This window comes from Muscardinus avellanarius (assembly GCF_963383645.1).
Source record: "Muscardinus avellanarius genome assembly, chromosome: 21".
NCBI lineage: Eukaryota > Metazoa > Chordata > Mammalia > Rodentia > Gliridae > Muscardinus > Muscardinus avellanarius.
The window spans coordinates 22,769,745-22,785,165 of NC_137807.1; the positions used below are offsets into that span (position 1 = coordinate 22,769,745).

The 15,421-nt window shown below is 57.2% G+C and overlaps 1 protein-coding gene across 4 annotated transcripts in view; it reads left to right on the plus strand.

Moving 5' to 3' along the window:
- Positions 1-7,330, plus strand: part of ACACB (acetyl-CoA carboxylase beta) — a gene marked incomplete at both ends in the record, with an annotated part of 109,158 nt that extends 101,828 nt beyond the window's left edge. For all 4 annotated transcript variants that reach the window (XM_080717526.1, XM_080717527.1, XM_080717528.1 and 1 more), the window contains 8 exons: positions 124-220; positions 726-861; positions 1,750-1,927; positions 3,221-3,333; positions 4,754-4,908; positions 6,126-6,296; positions 6,371-6,507; positions 7,204-7,330. In XM_080717526.1, coding sequence (XP_080573652.1) covers positions 124-220; positions 726-861; positions 1,750-1,927; positions 3,221-3,333; positions 4,754-4,908; positions 6,126-6,296; positions 6,371-6,507; positions 7,204-7,330 — 1,114 coding nt within the window. The remainder of the gene's footprint in view (positions 1-123; positions 221-725; positions 862-1,749; positions 1,928-3,220; positions 3,334-4,753; positions 4,909-6,125; positions 6,297-6,370; positions 6,508-7,203) is intronic.
- Between the last annotated feature and the right edge of the window lie 8,091 nt (positions 7,331-15,421).

Here is a 15,421-nt window from a genome sequence, read left to right on the forward strand (position 1 = left end):
GCGCTTTCTTTGCCTCCCTGCCCTCCCCCTATTCCCACACCCAGAGACCCCCGTGGTGGGTTGGGCGGACAGGTCCGTGCGGGGTGCTGCCGGGCGCCCGGCTCACCTCTGCTCCCCTTCCAGGCTGGGGGGCATCCCCTTGGGAGTGATCGCCGTGGAGACACGGACCGTAGAGATGGCGATCCCCGCGGACCCTGCCAACTTGGATTCCGAGGCCAAGGTGGGGCCGGGGCCGGGGCTCCTGTGCGGTCTCTGTCCTGGCACCGCTGCCCCTCAACCTGCCTTCCTGCCCACAGGTGGCTCAGCTCTTGGCCCTGGGGGGCGCTGTCTTTCCGGGGCCCCCTCCACTGGGTGCATAATGGTCTACACTGCCTGCTTCTTCGGGGGGTGGGGGTAGGGATAAAGGTCCCTGGGGCAGCCGCCAGCCTCCCGCTCCTGCCCCTGCTCCAGGCTGCATCTGCGATGGCCGAGCCCTGGTTGCTGCCTGGAGGCCAGGACTGACCCTGGGATCAGCTCTGCGGAGATGCAGCATGCCCTCGACTGGCTTGGCCCCTCTGAGGCCCTGCAGGGGGACCGTGGGAGCCGCGCTGGCCCCAGGGCAAGGGTGTCAGGAGGTCCTGAGCGGAGGAGCTGGCCCTCTGCGGATCCCGGCTCTGGCAGCAGGCCTGGGGTGGCGGCTGTCCCCGCATCCCGGGGCCGCGGATCCAGGTGGCTCTGTGTTGCAGATAATCCAGCAGGCCGGCCAGGTGTGGTTCCCGGACTCGGCCTACAAGACGGCCCAGGCCATCAAGGACTTCAACCGGGAGAGGTTGCCCCTGCTGATCTTTGCCAACTGGAGGGGCTTCTCGGGCGGCATGAAAGGTACCGTGGCCGGAGCTCAGGTCTCTATCATGCCACACCGGCTCTGTGCGCCCGGCTGCCACCTCCAGGGTGGCCCTGAGGACTGGCGGAGGTTCAGGTGTCACCGGGCTGTTTTATATATGAGGAGCCGCGTGTGGAGCCGGTGTGACCTCCCAGAGGTGACCGCGAGTGGCCAGGCGGAGAGGTTGCTCCCCAGGCTCCCGGGGACCTGGGCCGCCACCGCCCCGCTTGGCCAGATGAGTTAGGACGTACGTGTGCCCCCCTCCCAGCCCCATGGACTCTCGCAGCCCTGAGCATGCTCAGAGAGGCGGTGTCAGTGGGTTGCAGCAGGAGGGGCCAGCCGTGCTGGGCATCCTCACTAGCCGGGTGACCTCTCCGAACCCGTTTCCCTCCTTTGCGGAAGGGGTTAAGAATAGGGCCAGCCCAGGAGGGCCCTGCGAGGATGCAGCCGCGGGGAAATCCTGGCACGTGGTACTGTTAATGCTAATGATCCAATTGTCGCGGGGGACCGCGGGGGCTGTCATGGTGGGAGCCCAGGCCGTGTTGCCCGTGGCAGGGAGAAGGGCCGTGTTAGAGTCCGGTGGGTTCTGCCTGCTGGGACATGGGACAGGCTGGGGTGAGGACAGTCAGGGCTGAAAGCATCTCAGCCTGAGATCCAAGAGATTTGAGGGGCAGGCTGCTCTCTGAGCCTCCGTTTACCAGAGAGGACGTCGCACATGCGGGGTGTCCCGGGTGACTGTCCCCTAGGGAGCCATCCGTGCCTGGTCGGCCCCTGACTCCCAGTCCAGTGCTCGCTAAGCCTCCCGGCTCGGGACCCCAGGACGGGAGGGTTTGCGTTGGACGAGTGGGGCCTTTGGTCACTCACCGGCAGCCCTTCCTTCCCTCCAGACATGCACGACCAGGTGCTGAAGTTTGGAGCCTACATCGTGGACGGGCTCAGGCAGTACCAGCAGCCCGTGCTCATCTACATCCCCCCCTACGCCGAGCTCCGCGGCGGCTCCTGGGTGGTCCTGGACTCCACCATCAACCCCCAGTGCATAGAGATGTACGCGGACAGGGAGAGCAGGTGGGTGTGCCGCCAGCCCCGTGAGGCCGCGGGGTGGGACGGCAGAGCCTCCAGGGTCGGTGTTGAGACCCTCGCGCCACAGGCTGCCGGTGCCCGGAGGTGGTGGAGAAACCGTCTCCCCCTAAAGAACATCTGCCTCCCAGGGAGTTTGCAAGGGAAAAAAATAAAAATATAATAGACAGGTTGGTACACCACTGTAATCCCCAGTATTTAGGAGGCTGAGACAGGAGGATCGGGCTGGAGGTGGAGCTCAGGGGTAGAATGCTCCTGGGTTCAATCCCCAATAGAAAGAGAGAGAGAGAGAAAGGAAGGAACGAAGGGAAGTAGGGAGGGAGGAAGGATGGGGTAAGATAAGAGAGAGAGGGAAGGAGGCTGACGGAGTAGAGCACCTGAGCTTCCTGGCAGCCAGGATGGAAAGCGAGTATGTCTCTCTCGGACTACTTTTAATTTTTATTTTTGTTTAATTTTATTTTTTTGTAGCACTGAGGATTGAATCCAGGGGCATTCTACTTCCAAGCCAGACCGCTATCCTGATTTTATTTCTTATTTCAAAATAGGGTCTCACTAAGTTGCAGAGGGCCTCCCTAGGTAGCTGAGGCTGGCCTTGAACCTACGATCCTCCTGTCCCAGCCTTCCGAGCACTGGGATTACAAGCAGATGCGACCACGCCCAGCTACTGAGGCTATTTTTAGAACCCAGGGTCTGGCACAGTGCCTGGCAGCTGGGTAAGTGGTCAGGAAGTACCGGCTGAGCAATGACTGGGTATCTCTGTGGATACTGGTTCTTAGAGGGAGAGGAACTTTTTGGGTACTTTTAAAAAAAATGCTAAGAGGTCTTCTAGAGAGGAGGATGACAGTCATGCCTGCAATAGAGTTGAGAACCTCTTATAAAACGTGGGCTCAGCTGGGCATGGTGGCACACGCTTGTCATCCCAGCATTCGGGAGGCTGAGACCGGAGGACCACGGTTTGCGGACAACCTCGGCTACTTAGTGAGGCCCTCCGCAACTTAGACCCTGTTTCTAAAAATAGAAATACAAAATAGGGCAGGGTGTGTAGCTCAGAGGTCAAATGCCCCTGGGTTCCATCCCAGACCCACACACAAAAAAAGTGGGCTCAGTCCTTCACTCTGGATGTAGAAACGGAGGCCCAGAGAGGGGAAGCGGCCGTCTGCGGGCACACAGCAAATCGGGGGAACATCTGAGAGCTGACACCCAGATCTCTCAGCGCCAGCTCCTCCCGCCATCTCTTCCTGGACGGTGACTCACACACCCCCGGCCCCCCATCTTTTTCAGGGGGGGTGTTTTGGAGCCAGAGGGAACGGTGGAGATTAAGTTCCGCAAGAAAGATCTGATAAAGGCCATGAGGAGGATCGACCCGGCCTACAAGAAGCTCCTGGAACAGCTAGGTAAGCGGCCCCGAAGGCATCGCGTCCCAGAGGCCAGGAGGGGCCCGGCCGGCTCCAACATGTGCGGTTTCTAGCACGTTAAAAAATAAAGTGAAGCCGGGCGTGGTGGCGCACACTTGTAATCCCAGCATTCAGGAGGCTGAGACCGGAGGATTGCGGTTCGCAGACAGCCTCAGATACTTAGTGAGGCCCACTGCAACTCAGTGAGACCCTGTTTCAAAATAAAAATAAAAAAAAATGGGCAGGGGGTGTAGCTTGGAGGTCGAATGCCTCTGGGTTCCATCCCCAGACCTGCAAAAAAGTGAATACATAAATAAAATAAAGTGAGCCCAGCATGGTGGCGCACGCCTGTCATCCCAGTACTTGGGAGGCTGTAACAGAAGGATCACAGTTGAGGACAGCCTCAGCAAGTGGTGAGACTCTCATCAACCTAGCCAGACTTTGTTTCAAAATAAAAATTTAAAAAAAATTGGGCTGGGGGTGTAGCTCAGAGGTAGGCCCCTCGGTTCAATCCCCAGTATATGCCCCCCACATACACAGTACACCAAGCTTAGACATGAGAATTGTGCGATTTAAAAGATATATTTCCAACTCAGCCCCTCTAACATCTTTATACATATGTATTATAAAGGGTGAGCTTTGGTGGTTTGTATATTTCAAGGAATCTAATTATTTTTTTTGCAATACTGGGGATGGAACCCAGGGGCATTCTACCTCCGAGCTACACCCCTAGCCCTATTTTTTTCTTTACTTTGAAACAGGGCCTCACTGAGTTGCAGAGGGCCTCACTACGTAGCTGAGGCTGTCTTTGAACCACGATCCTCCCGTCTCAGCCTCCCCAATGCTGGGATGACAAGCGTGCACCACCACGCCTGGTTCAAGGAATCTATTTCATCTAAGTTGTCAACTTGTCACGAGTTGTTCTGATATGTCTTTATATTTTAATTCTAAGTATTAAAATAGTAGTGATGGTCTGCTATGAAGCACAGTAGTGTGATAGAGGGGGGCAGGTTTAAGCCACGCGTGGTGGCCCACGCCTGCAATGCCAGCAGCTGAGACAGGAGGATCACAGGTTCGAGGGCAGCCTTGGTGCATTAGAGAGACCCTGTTTCAAAACAGAAAGGGATAGGGGTATATAGCTCGGAGGTAGCATGCCTGGGTTCAATACCCCAAAAGGGGGTTGGGTTTAAAGCCAGGTGTGGGAGTCTGTCCTTCAATCGTGGGTGCTCTTCTGAGGCTGCAGAGGCAGCTGGATCTAGTAGGGAGGGACCAGCGTGAAAGCCCAGGCATCTCGCGGGGCAAGAACTGCCTGCAGACATTTTTGTGCCTCTCAAAAAAAAAAAATCCCTCTCGCTGGCCTTATCTGGCGGTCTTCCTTAGTCCCCCCTGAAGGCCTTTCCGGTTTGTCTGCTGCCCGCAGGGGCGTCCCAGCTCCCAGACGAGGACCGCAAGGAGCTGGAGCGCCGGCTGAAGGCTCGCGAGGAGCTGCTGCTCCCCCTCTACCACCAGGTGGCAGTGCAGTTCGCCGACCTCCACGACACCCCGGGCCGGATGCTGGAGAAGGGCGTCATCTCTGTAAGGGCCCCTTGGGACGGCCCGGGCTCGGCCCCCAGCCCCCCCACACAGAGGAGAGCAGGCTCCGTGTTTGGGACGGGTGGACCTGGGGTGGCACTCCAGAGCAGCTGAATCCCAGCACCGAGGGCGGGAGCTGGTGAGACGGGTCATTTACATCCACAGAGTCCAAGTGTGGTGGAAGTGCCATGCTAATCTTTGTCTATTTATTTGTTTTTATTTTTTATAGTGCTGGGGAGTGAACCTGGGGTCTTCTATGTCCAATCTACACCCCCAGCCCGATTTTATTTTTTTATTTATATTTTTTGTGATACTGGGGATGGAACCCAGGGGCATTTTACCTCTGAGCCATACCCTAGCCCTATTTTTTATTCTCCCTCTCCCCCTCCTTCTCTCCCTCTCTCCCTCTCTCCCTCTCCCTCTGGTACTGGGGTTCCTGGAAACCCTTCTACCTCTGGGCTCCCAGACCTATCTTTATACTTTTAAATTTGGAAACAGGGTCTCTTAAGCCAGCGTGATCCTCCTGTCTCCGCCTCCCAAGCTCAGGGATCACAAGCGTGCGCCACCACGCCCGGCTGCTTATTCTTTATTTTGAAACAGGATCTCACTGGGTTCCAAAGGGCCTCACTAAGTAGCTGAGGCTGGCCGCTAACCACGCTCCTCCAGTCTCAGCTTCCCAAATGCTAAGATTACAAGCATGCCCACCATGCCCGGCTCTGATTTTATTTTGAAACGGGGGTCTCACTAGGTTGATGAGAGTCTCACTACTTGCTGAGGCTGCCCTCGAACCTGTGATTCCCCTGCGTAGCCTCCTGAGTTCTTGGATGACAAGCATGTGCTGCTATGCCTGGCTCTGTGTGTGTTTATGACCGTGGTCTGGACCTGGGCAGGATTTGGGAGCCCTCTTACCAGTCAGCACCCCCAAAATTCTGCCCTGACTCCCCGCACCCCGCCCCTAAGGCGCGATCCTCCCATCAGTCCCTGCCTGCTAGTCCTCAGCCTTTCCACAAGAGATGTCCCTCACCCATGGAGGACACTTTCCCACCCGTGGGGGCAGCCTAGAGTCCTGGCAGAGCTCCACCGCCCCGGCTACAGCGTCCCCTCTTGAGATTGGAATGCTCTCTGAGCCTGGCTGCTGCCGAGCGCCGGCCCGGGGTCCTGCTCTCGGGCAAGGTTGGACCCGTGTGCCCTTTGGGGACTCAGGCCTGGGTTCCCCGCAGGACATCCTGGAGTGGAAGACGGCGCGCACCTTCCTGTACTGGCGCCTGCGCCGCCTGCTCCTGGAGGACCAGGTCAAGCAGGAGATCCTGCGGGCCAGCGGGGAGCTGAGCCAGGAGCACGTGCGGTCCATGCTGCGCCGCTGGTTTGTGGAGACCGAGGGCGCCGTCAAGGTGGGCCGCGGGGGCCGGGCGGGGAACAGGGTGCGCGGCAGCAGAGCCCCGGCTGAGGCAGCCCCTGTCCGCAGGCCTACCTGTGGGACAACAACCAGGCGGTGGTGCAGTGGCTGGAGCAGCACTGGCAGGTGGGGGACGGGCTGCGCTCCGCCATCTGGGACAACATCAAGTACCTGAAGCGGGACTCGGCTTTCAAGACCATCCGCGGGTGAGCGCCCGCCGGCCCCACCCCGGGCTCCCCTCTGTGCAGACCTGCGAGCAGGGCCTCAAGCGGGGAGACCTGCAGCCAGGGCTGCCACCCAGCATTGAGATTTCACCTCCCACACCCAATATGGTGGCCAGGGTGAGACCCGGAGCGCGTGTGCCACCAGGAGGAAAAAATGCCGTAGACTCACGATCCCTTTAGGGATCCATGAGGTGGCTTACCAGACTCAAGATCCCTGATCCCTGTAGGAATCCATGAGGTGGCTTATCAGACTCGATCCCTGCAGGGATCCATAGGTGTCTTGTCCCACATCACAGCGACAGCCCCACTGGTTGGGGCACCAGGAGGCCCGAGGCTGCCGGCTCCCCTCCCTGCCAGCTTCTCCAGAGGTTCCCCCAGTGGCCTGGGTCCCCCGAGGAAGGTCACAGGGCAGGGGTGCAGGGGACCTCATCAAAGCCATGAAGCTGAGGTCCAAGGATGTGCTTGATCTTGGGGTGCGTCCCACAGCCGGTGGCTGGGAAGGACTGCACCTCGAGGCTTTCATCCCCCTTGGTTGGCCACCACAGAAAGGGAATCGGGGGCCCTGGTTTCTCACCCACCCAGAAAGAGGTCACAACCTGGTGCCGGGACCCTGGCATCCAGGGGGAACTGGGCTGGGGCGGGCATGGCCCCAGCCCTCCTCCCCTCCCTCTCTTGCAGGCTGGTACAGGAGAACCCCGAGGTAGCCATGGACTGCCTGGTGTACCTGAGCCAGCACATCGGCCCGGCAGAGCGGGCCCAGGTGGCCCAACTGCTGTCCACCGTGGAGAGCCCGGCGTCCACCTGAGCCCGCGGGGCACCGCAGGCGAGCGCGCCCACCTCCCGCCAACCGTGGGCCTTGCTGGGCTTGCTCTTTCAAAGAAACCACAGTCCTGGGCACGTTTATGGGCAGGACGGCGGGTCTGTGGCGGCGCCTGTCCCAATAAAGGCTGGGGCGCCTCGCAGAGGGGACGGCCTCCTCTCACCCTTGCGAACTGCCCTTGTCTCTTCAGACGGAACTTTCGCTCCCTCCCTGAGCTGAATCGAACCAGAAAACCCAGGCTGCTGTTTGCTTTCTTGGGCCTGGAGTGCAGGATCCGGGCATTCTTCAGTTTTTTTAATTTTCATTTTTTTTACTCCACGACCAAGCACTCGATGGAATCTTCCTGAGTGTTTCCGCAGAATCAACAGGCCACGGGAAGGAACGAGACTCTAGCCTCGACGCCCCATTTTTGTAAAGAGGCTCATTCAGATACTGCCTGGCCGTCCCGGAAAGGGAAGGGGTGTTTTTTTTTTTTAATTTAAGAAAATGAAATGATAACCTTACGCGCCCAGTGGTCCCAGTTCAGCTGCTAGGAATGCCCCCTGGCGGGCCGTGCCTGGCGGGCTATAGCCGAGGCTCCCTCTCAGAGGAAGAAAGCAAAATCATCAGAACCGCCCTGGGCACTTCCCAGGCAGCCAGAGGAGTCTTAGGGTGCACAGGGCCCCCACCCTTCCCCTTTCCTCCCAGGAGGACAGCCCCGCCCCTCTCCTCGCCTCACGGGGTCACCGCTGCGGTCGCCCCACTGTCCCCTCGGGGGGCCCTTTCAGGGACAGCCACTTCACCTGTCGCCTTGATATCCACGGTGGGATCGGCACCCAGGGCAGAGCCGTCGGTGCCTGAGGACTGGACCTCGAAGGCCGCGCCCAGCCGCTCAGGGAGGACCCGAGTGTGTCCCCAGCCCCCGGCTCTGAAGGCTGCCTGCACCCGGGACCCTCCCACCCCCAGTTACAGGGCCTGGGGCAGCTGGCCACTGTGGCAGGCAGCTGGCTCATCTGAGGACATAGGACATTGCATCCAGGCCGGTGTGGATGCCACGGAGGCCGTGCGGGAAGCCACCACAAGCCGTGATGCTCGAGGATGTTGGGAATAAACAAAAAAGTGACCATCAGCCAATGACGGCCCTGGCGGATGACGGAGGGGCCGGCAGCGGGGGTGGAAGCCGATCTGCCCGTCGTCCCCCCGGAGGCTGGGGCTGCTGCCGCTTTGAAACTGAAGGGTCCCTCCAGGTGAGACTCTTGTCTTAGAAGAAAGATGAACCGGTAAATAGCTGCTACCCTGAACGGTGGGCGGACCAGCCTGCCAGGAGACGCGCACAATAAACTATTTTTTGAAGGAAGCTCTGTGGCCTCTGCTTACCATGTAGACTAGAAGAGGCAGGCTACCTGCTGGCCATCCCCAGCTGGTCCCGGGCAAGTTCCCGGGTGTAGTGCTGGGAAGCTTGGGGGGCCGTGGTTCTCAAAATCGTGCCTTTCTTAAAGCATGGGAGGCTTTGTTTAAAAAGATTATGGGGGATGCCGGGCGTGGTGGTGCACGCTTGTAATCCCAGCATTCGGGAGGCTGAGACAGGAGGATTGTGCTTCATGGACAGCCTCAGCTACTGAGGCCCTTTGCAACTCAGACCCTGTTTAAAAATAAAAAAATAAGGCCGGGCGTGGTGGCGCACACTTTTAATCCCCGCACTTGGGAAGCAGAGACAGGAGGATCGCGCAGGTTCGAAGCCAGCCGCGCTGGCTTAAGAGACCCTGTTTCCAAATAAAAATATTAAAAAGGTCTGGGAGTGTAGCCCGGAGGTAGAAGGGCTTCCAGTACCACTCCAAAAAAAAAAAAAAAAAAAAAAAAAAGAAAAAGAAAAAGAAAGAAAAGAATAAAAAAAAATAGGGCTGGGAGTATAGCCCTAAGGTAGAAGGGCTTCCAGGAACCCCAGTACCACCAAAAAATAAAAATAAAAAATGAAAAAAAAAAACAGGGCTGAGGGTATCGCTCAGAGGTAAGTGTCCTGGGGTTCCACCCTCAGTATCGCAAACAAAAAAAATGATGTGGGGACCTTATTTATATGGACTTCCACGCCAAGCTGAAAAGAAGCTACCCACGAAGAACTGCGAGGGGCGGTCCAGTTGGCTTTTGGGGGGGGGGATATTTGGGGATGAACCTAGGGCTGCTCTACCTCTGAGCTATACTCCCACCCCTATTTTATTTTTTTATTTTGAAACAGGGTCTCACTGATTCGCAGAGGGCCTCACCCAAGTAGCTGAGGCTGTCTGCAAACTGCGATCCTCCTGTCTCAGCCTCCCCAGTACTGGGCGTCACCATGCCCAGCTTGAACACACTCTGTATTTTGCAAAACTGAGACCCCATACCCACCAACCAGGAACTCCCCATTCTGTCCTCCCCGTTCCCACCAGGCCCCGGCACCCACTGTTCCACTCCCGGTCTCTGTGAACCTGACTATGAAAGGACCCTCATCTCAGTAGATGCAGACAGTACTTGTCTTTTTGTGACCGGTTTATTCTACTGACCACAATGTCTTCAAGGCCCATCCACGTTGAAGCGTGTGTCAGAATTCCCTTCCTCTTAAAGGCAGAGTAATATTCCACCGAATGGATATGCCACTGTTTATCCATTCATCTGTTGATGAACACTGGTTGCGTCCGCCTTGGGCCGTTGTGAGCAATGCTGCTACAGATGTGGGTTTGCAAATATCTTTTCAAGTCCCTGCTTTCAGTGTGGGTATATAGCCCCAGAAGGGGATGCCTGGATCATATGTTCTTTCTCTGGTTAATTGTTGAGGAACCGCTGTACTGTTGTCCAGATTATACTTTCCCACCAACAGTGTACGAGGACTCCAATTCCGCCACATCCTCACTAGCGTCCCTTGTTTCCTGAGGGTTTTCTTTGGATTGGGCTTTAGTTTGGTCAGAGCCATTCTAAGGGATGGAGCCCAGGGGTAATTTTAAGTCAAAAGTTGTTCGGACATCCCAGCGGATAGCAGAGCCCACCTGTGTGGGCCCTCAAGTTCCCGTGTCTGCCTCCGTGGTCCTGCCTGCCCTGCCTCCCTCCTTCCCTCCCATCTCTCCACTCGGCCATGTTGCCCCCTAAACACCACAGACCCAGCCTAGGGGTGGCAGACCCTGCTGGAGGCCAAGAGAGAAAGGAACGGTGGGTCAGGCTACCCCGGGGAGGAGGGACCCGGGCTCCGGTCATCTTTCCTCACGCGTCCTGGGAGCCACTTCACAGCTTGGTTTTGAGCCATGCAAGCGGGAGGACCTCCTCCATCCCAGCTGGAAGAATGTTCTAGGCGCCTAAGGCCTTGGGTCTGTGCTGTCTCTGTTAGACCACCCAGTGACCCCTCCATATTCTTTGCCTTGGGATTGTCGCACCCTTCTCTTCTCTGGCCCCCAAATCCAGCGGGGATCCTTGTGAAAAAACTCATATCAATCTGGGCGTGGTGGCACACACTTGTCATCCCGGCATTCAGGAGGCTGAGACAGGAGGATCACGGTTCGCGTACAGCCTCAGCTACTTAGTGAGGCCCTCTGCAACTCAGTGAGACCCGGTTTCAAAATAAAGAATAAAAAGTAGGGCTGGGGTGCAGCTTGGAGGTAGAATGCCCCTGGGTTCCATCCCCAGACCCCCCCCCCCCCACACACACACACATTGGATTAGATGGGGCTGGAGTCCCAGCTACTGGGGCGGCTGAGGCGGGAGAAACTCTGAAGTCCAGGAACTCAGGTGAACCCTGGCCCTCGCACAGCCCTCCCAGTTCAGAATTACCCACACACAGAGGAATCTGGAGGGTTAGGTCCTCCAAAAGAGAAGCCCAGGAGTCTCTACTAACCGGTAAGTTCGACCAGGTTTCCGTGGTTAATCAGAGACTCAGTTACGGGACGGACTAAGAGGGAAGAAGGCTGGAGATGCCCCGGCCTCCGGGGCCGGGCACCTGCGCGGAGGAGGCGGGTGCAGAGGTAAGCCCCGTCATCCTCTCTCTTCCGGGGTGTCCGTTCCTGTCCCCGGCAGCTGGCTGGGGAAGGCGCTGGGAGGCTGAGCCGGGCGACAGGGTCCAGGGCATATGAAGCTCGTGGACATAGAGGCCCTGGGCGGTGGGCGTGGGGCTGGCCGGGCCCGCACTCTGTGCAGTCTAACACCCACATCTCGGCAGCCTGTTTGGTCTTTGAAGTCCTGCCCCTCCTGGACTTGGGTGGAGGCTGGAGATGGGAGTCCCACTGTAGTCATCCCCAGCACGCTCTAAGCGGTGCTCCCTGGCCCACCCCCTAACCCCCACTGTTAACTAGGTCTTTAATCCCTTCCCTAAAGCCCCACCAACTGCCTGTCTGGAGCCTACACTCAGCCAAGCAGCGTGGTCCCCGGGAAGGGGCCGGGACACCCGCAGACTGGGGGATGACCCCAGGAGAATCTGAGGTAAGCGGTGGGGGAGCACACTCGGGTCAACTCTGCCCGTCACAAATCACCTGCAAGCTGCTCAGCCTCTGAACCTCAGTAACCTCAGTTTCCTCCTCTATAAAATGGGGACATGTTGGTTGTCCATGGCTGCTACAGCCACCTCCACAAAATCAGTCGCTTAAAATGCAAATTTGTAGCTGTGCGTAGTGGCGCACTTTTGTAATCCCAGCATTCGGGAGGCTGAGACAGGAGGATTGTGGTTTGCAGACAGCCTCAGATACTTTAGTGAAGCTCTTTGCAACTCAGTGAGACTTTGTTTCAAAATAAATTAAAAATAGGGCTGGGGGTGTAGCTGGGAGATAGAATGGCCTGGGTTTCATCGCTAGTACTAAAAGAGAGAGAGAAAAGAGAAGAGAGAGAAGAGAAAAGAAAATAGGGCGGGGTATATCTGGAGGCAGAATGCCCCTGGGTTTCATTTCTGGTACTGCTTAAAACAAACACAACACAAACTGCCATCCTACAGCTCTGGGGGTGGGAAATCCAGCGGGCAACCCTGGGCAGGCATGAAGATGTCCGCAGGGTCGCTGTGCTCTCTGGAGGCGCTAGGGGAGGGTCTGCTTTCTTGCCTCTTCTAGACTCTAGAGGCCCTTCTCTCCTGGAGGCCAGCCATGCGGCCCTTCACACGGGACATGGACCCTCCTGTCTACCTTTTAACGGGACACAGACCTTCTTGTCTACCCTTTACTTATAAGGATGCTGGAGACAACAGGGGCCATCTTGGTGGTCCAGGACCTTCTCCCTAGCCAAGGCCAGCCAGCCGCTCCTGCATCCTCAATGCCCCCACCCCGTCACACGACATAGCCACAGGTTCCAGGAATTAGGATGCGGTTCCTGTCGTCATAGCAACAAGGTCAGGCAGCAGCCTCACCAGCTTCCGTGTTCTGTTGCTAGAAAGCGGATGGTTTTCCACAGAAGGGGAGGACCAGCTGTAGGACCAGGACTGCTGAGTCCACTCTCTGGTGGGCAGCGGGTGGCAGCAGGGGCGCCTCTACCCGTAGGTGCTCCAGCAGCGGCCATTGCTGCGTTTCTCCAGTATCAGCTGCCTCGCTCCAGAGAGATCCTTGGGGACGGGACAGTGGCCTCATTCTGCCCCCTCCTGCACACTTTCTGGTGTACTTTTGTGTGTGTGTGTGTGTGGTACTGGGGGTGGAACCCAGAGACTTTCTACCTCCGGGCTATACTCCCAGACCTATTTTTTTATACTTTATTTGAAAACAGGGTCTCACTAAGTTGCTGAGAGCCTCACTGAGTAGCTGAGGCTGACTTCGAACCTGTGCCATCCTCCAGGCTCAGCCTCCCAAGCACTGGTATTACAAGTGTGCGCCACCACGCCCAGCTCTTTCGGGTGTACTTCTGACCCTGCACAGATAGGGCTTTGGTAGCCCCGTAACCTGGGTGTTTTTGCCTTGACAGGACACCTCCCTGGCCCCTGGCCTGCCTGCTTTAAGAGACCAAAAACAGATTGTTTGGGGCTCCTGAGCTTTTCACGTGATGGTCCTCAGGCGGTTATCTTGGGGGACTAGTAACCTGACTGGTTCCTCTGAGCCTTGGCTGCTTCTTCTGCAACCGAGATACAGGAACTAAGATCACTCACCGCAGCGCCTGGGTGTACGGGGCTGCACACAGTAGGTGCGTCTTCTTCATGGCAGCCCCTTTCCTGACTCCAGGACTCTGCTTGGGGCAGTAAATGCATCCACAACCTGCTGTCTGGACGATCCTGTCAGGTGCGGGTGGCAGTAAATGCTGGCCGTGCTAATTTTCTTGATAATTATACCTCCCTCCCACCCTGCTGCCCAGGCCCAGTTTCAATGGGAACTTGATGTCATAAGGCCTGGGTTTGTTGCTGTGGGTGATCCTGTACCCACAAGCCCCTGCACCCTGAGTCTCAGAACTGCTGTCCAGCCTTTATTAATAGCGACAGTCATTCAATAGTACAGGGTCTGGTGCCGCTGGAACCCGGCGTCTTCATTAACAACAGTTTAAACATCTTATTGCCAAAGCAGCCGAACCATGCCGGTTAAATAGGTGTTGTTGGGCCGTGTCTAAAGATGGTGACGTTCCGTAGAAAGTTCCAGGATCAGAAAGAACTTAAAGATGGCCCTTTGAGATGAGAATTAATGCCAACAGCCCAGGCAGTCGGCTGACCTGTTGATTATTCCACCAGAGCATTCTGGCCCTCGGGTTCAGGAACCCCCAGTCATGGGAGCCACACACCCAGCTGCTGGAGCGGGGAGGGCGCCTCTCCATGGGAAGAGCTGGCCCCAGCCCTCTGCCTCCCCCCGCGCACCCGGCTGCCCTCAGACCATGCCCCTTGGAGAGCCAGTCACGGGCAACGAGAGAAGAAGGAACGTAAAAATGGACATCAGGTATATCAACAACTTCGCAGCCATCACCTAAATGGCCACATAACGTTGAAAGAAAAGAGATTTATTTTTTACGGTTTCAGGCTCAGTCCATGAGAAGTCGGAGACCTTGGGTTTCAGCGCCTGGCGGCGGGAGGTGGAGGGAGAGCGGTGGGCAGGGGCTGAGGAGTTCTGTGCCCCCCAGGACCCACTGCACCCCCAGGGACCCGCCTGCAGCCCCACCTACAGCCTCCTGGGTAGCACCCAGGTAAATCCAGAAAATAAAATGGATCTATCCACTTCTGAAATTACAACCCTCCTGGCTCAGTTACACCAGCTCCAGACGTTACTAAGCGAGCTCTTTAGGGGACCTTTGTATCTAACATCGGGCAAAGGGAGAGGCAGACAAGTGTCAATAAATACTCCGCCGTGTGCGCTCTACCTGAGGTAAGCTGTATGTGGCCCAATGCGCCGCCTTTCCATCTTGGGTGTCTTCAACCCCAGCACAAGAAGCCCCCCCCCCCGAGTTCTCAGACCCCCCCTACTGGTCCTTAGAAAGTTCCCCGAGACCCCAGGCTCCGGCACCTCTCAGGTGCCCACGGGAAGATGTCTGAACCTCGACTGGATCGTGAGAAAAACATCGGTCTGTAATATTCAAAAACAAAAACAAAAACAAGACGCTTTACGGTATCAAAAGTGCTTTGCTTGTTTTAAAACCAAGCCGCGGCTGCCGCGATAGCGGGCCGGTGAGAGGCCTGGGTCACTGTTACCGAGGAGCCAGCCTTGCCCAGCGGTGGGCGCCAGAAGATGGAGTCTCTTTCCGGCTTTCCCGGACTGGATTCCCAGAGCTGGTGAGGACGATTCACAATAAATACAGATTCGCACACGGTCCCGGCGGCCGACGCGTTCCCGGAGGCCGCTCTATGAGATTCTGACGTAGCCTAGTTGAAGTGGCGAGGTTGGCCGGCCCTCTCCGGGCATGGCGCATCCTTGGAGGCAGAGGCTTCAAAGAGTCAGCCGAGGCCTCCGGTCCCCTGGCGTGTTTTTGGTGCTCCCGTGTGTCCCAGGCTGAGCCGTCAGGTCGCCGAGCAGCCCTGCTGGAGGAGTCAGGCTGGAAAAGCTGGTCCTCAGGGCCTGGCGGGGCGGGGCGGCTGGGCTCATGCCCGCTGCCCTCTGTGCTAAAGGCCTAGAAGCTTCTTGGAGGTGGCTTAGAGGAACCTTTCCTGTCCAGCCAGGTTCCGGAGAGGCCTTCAGGGAGGAGGAGAGGGAGCTTCAT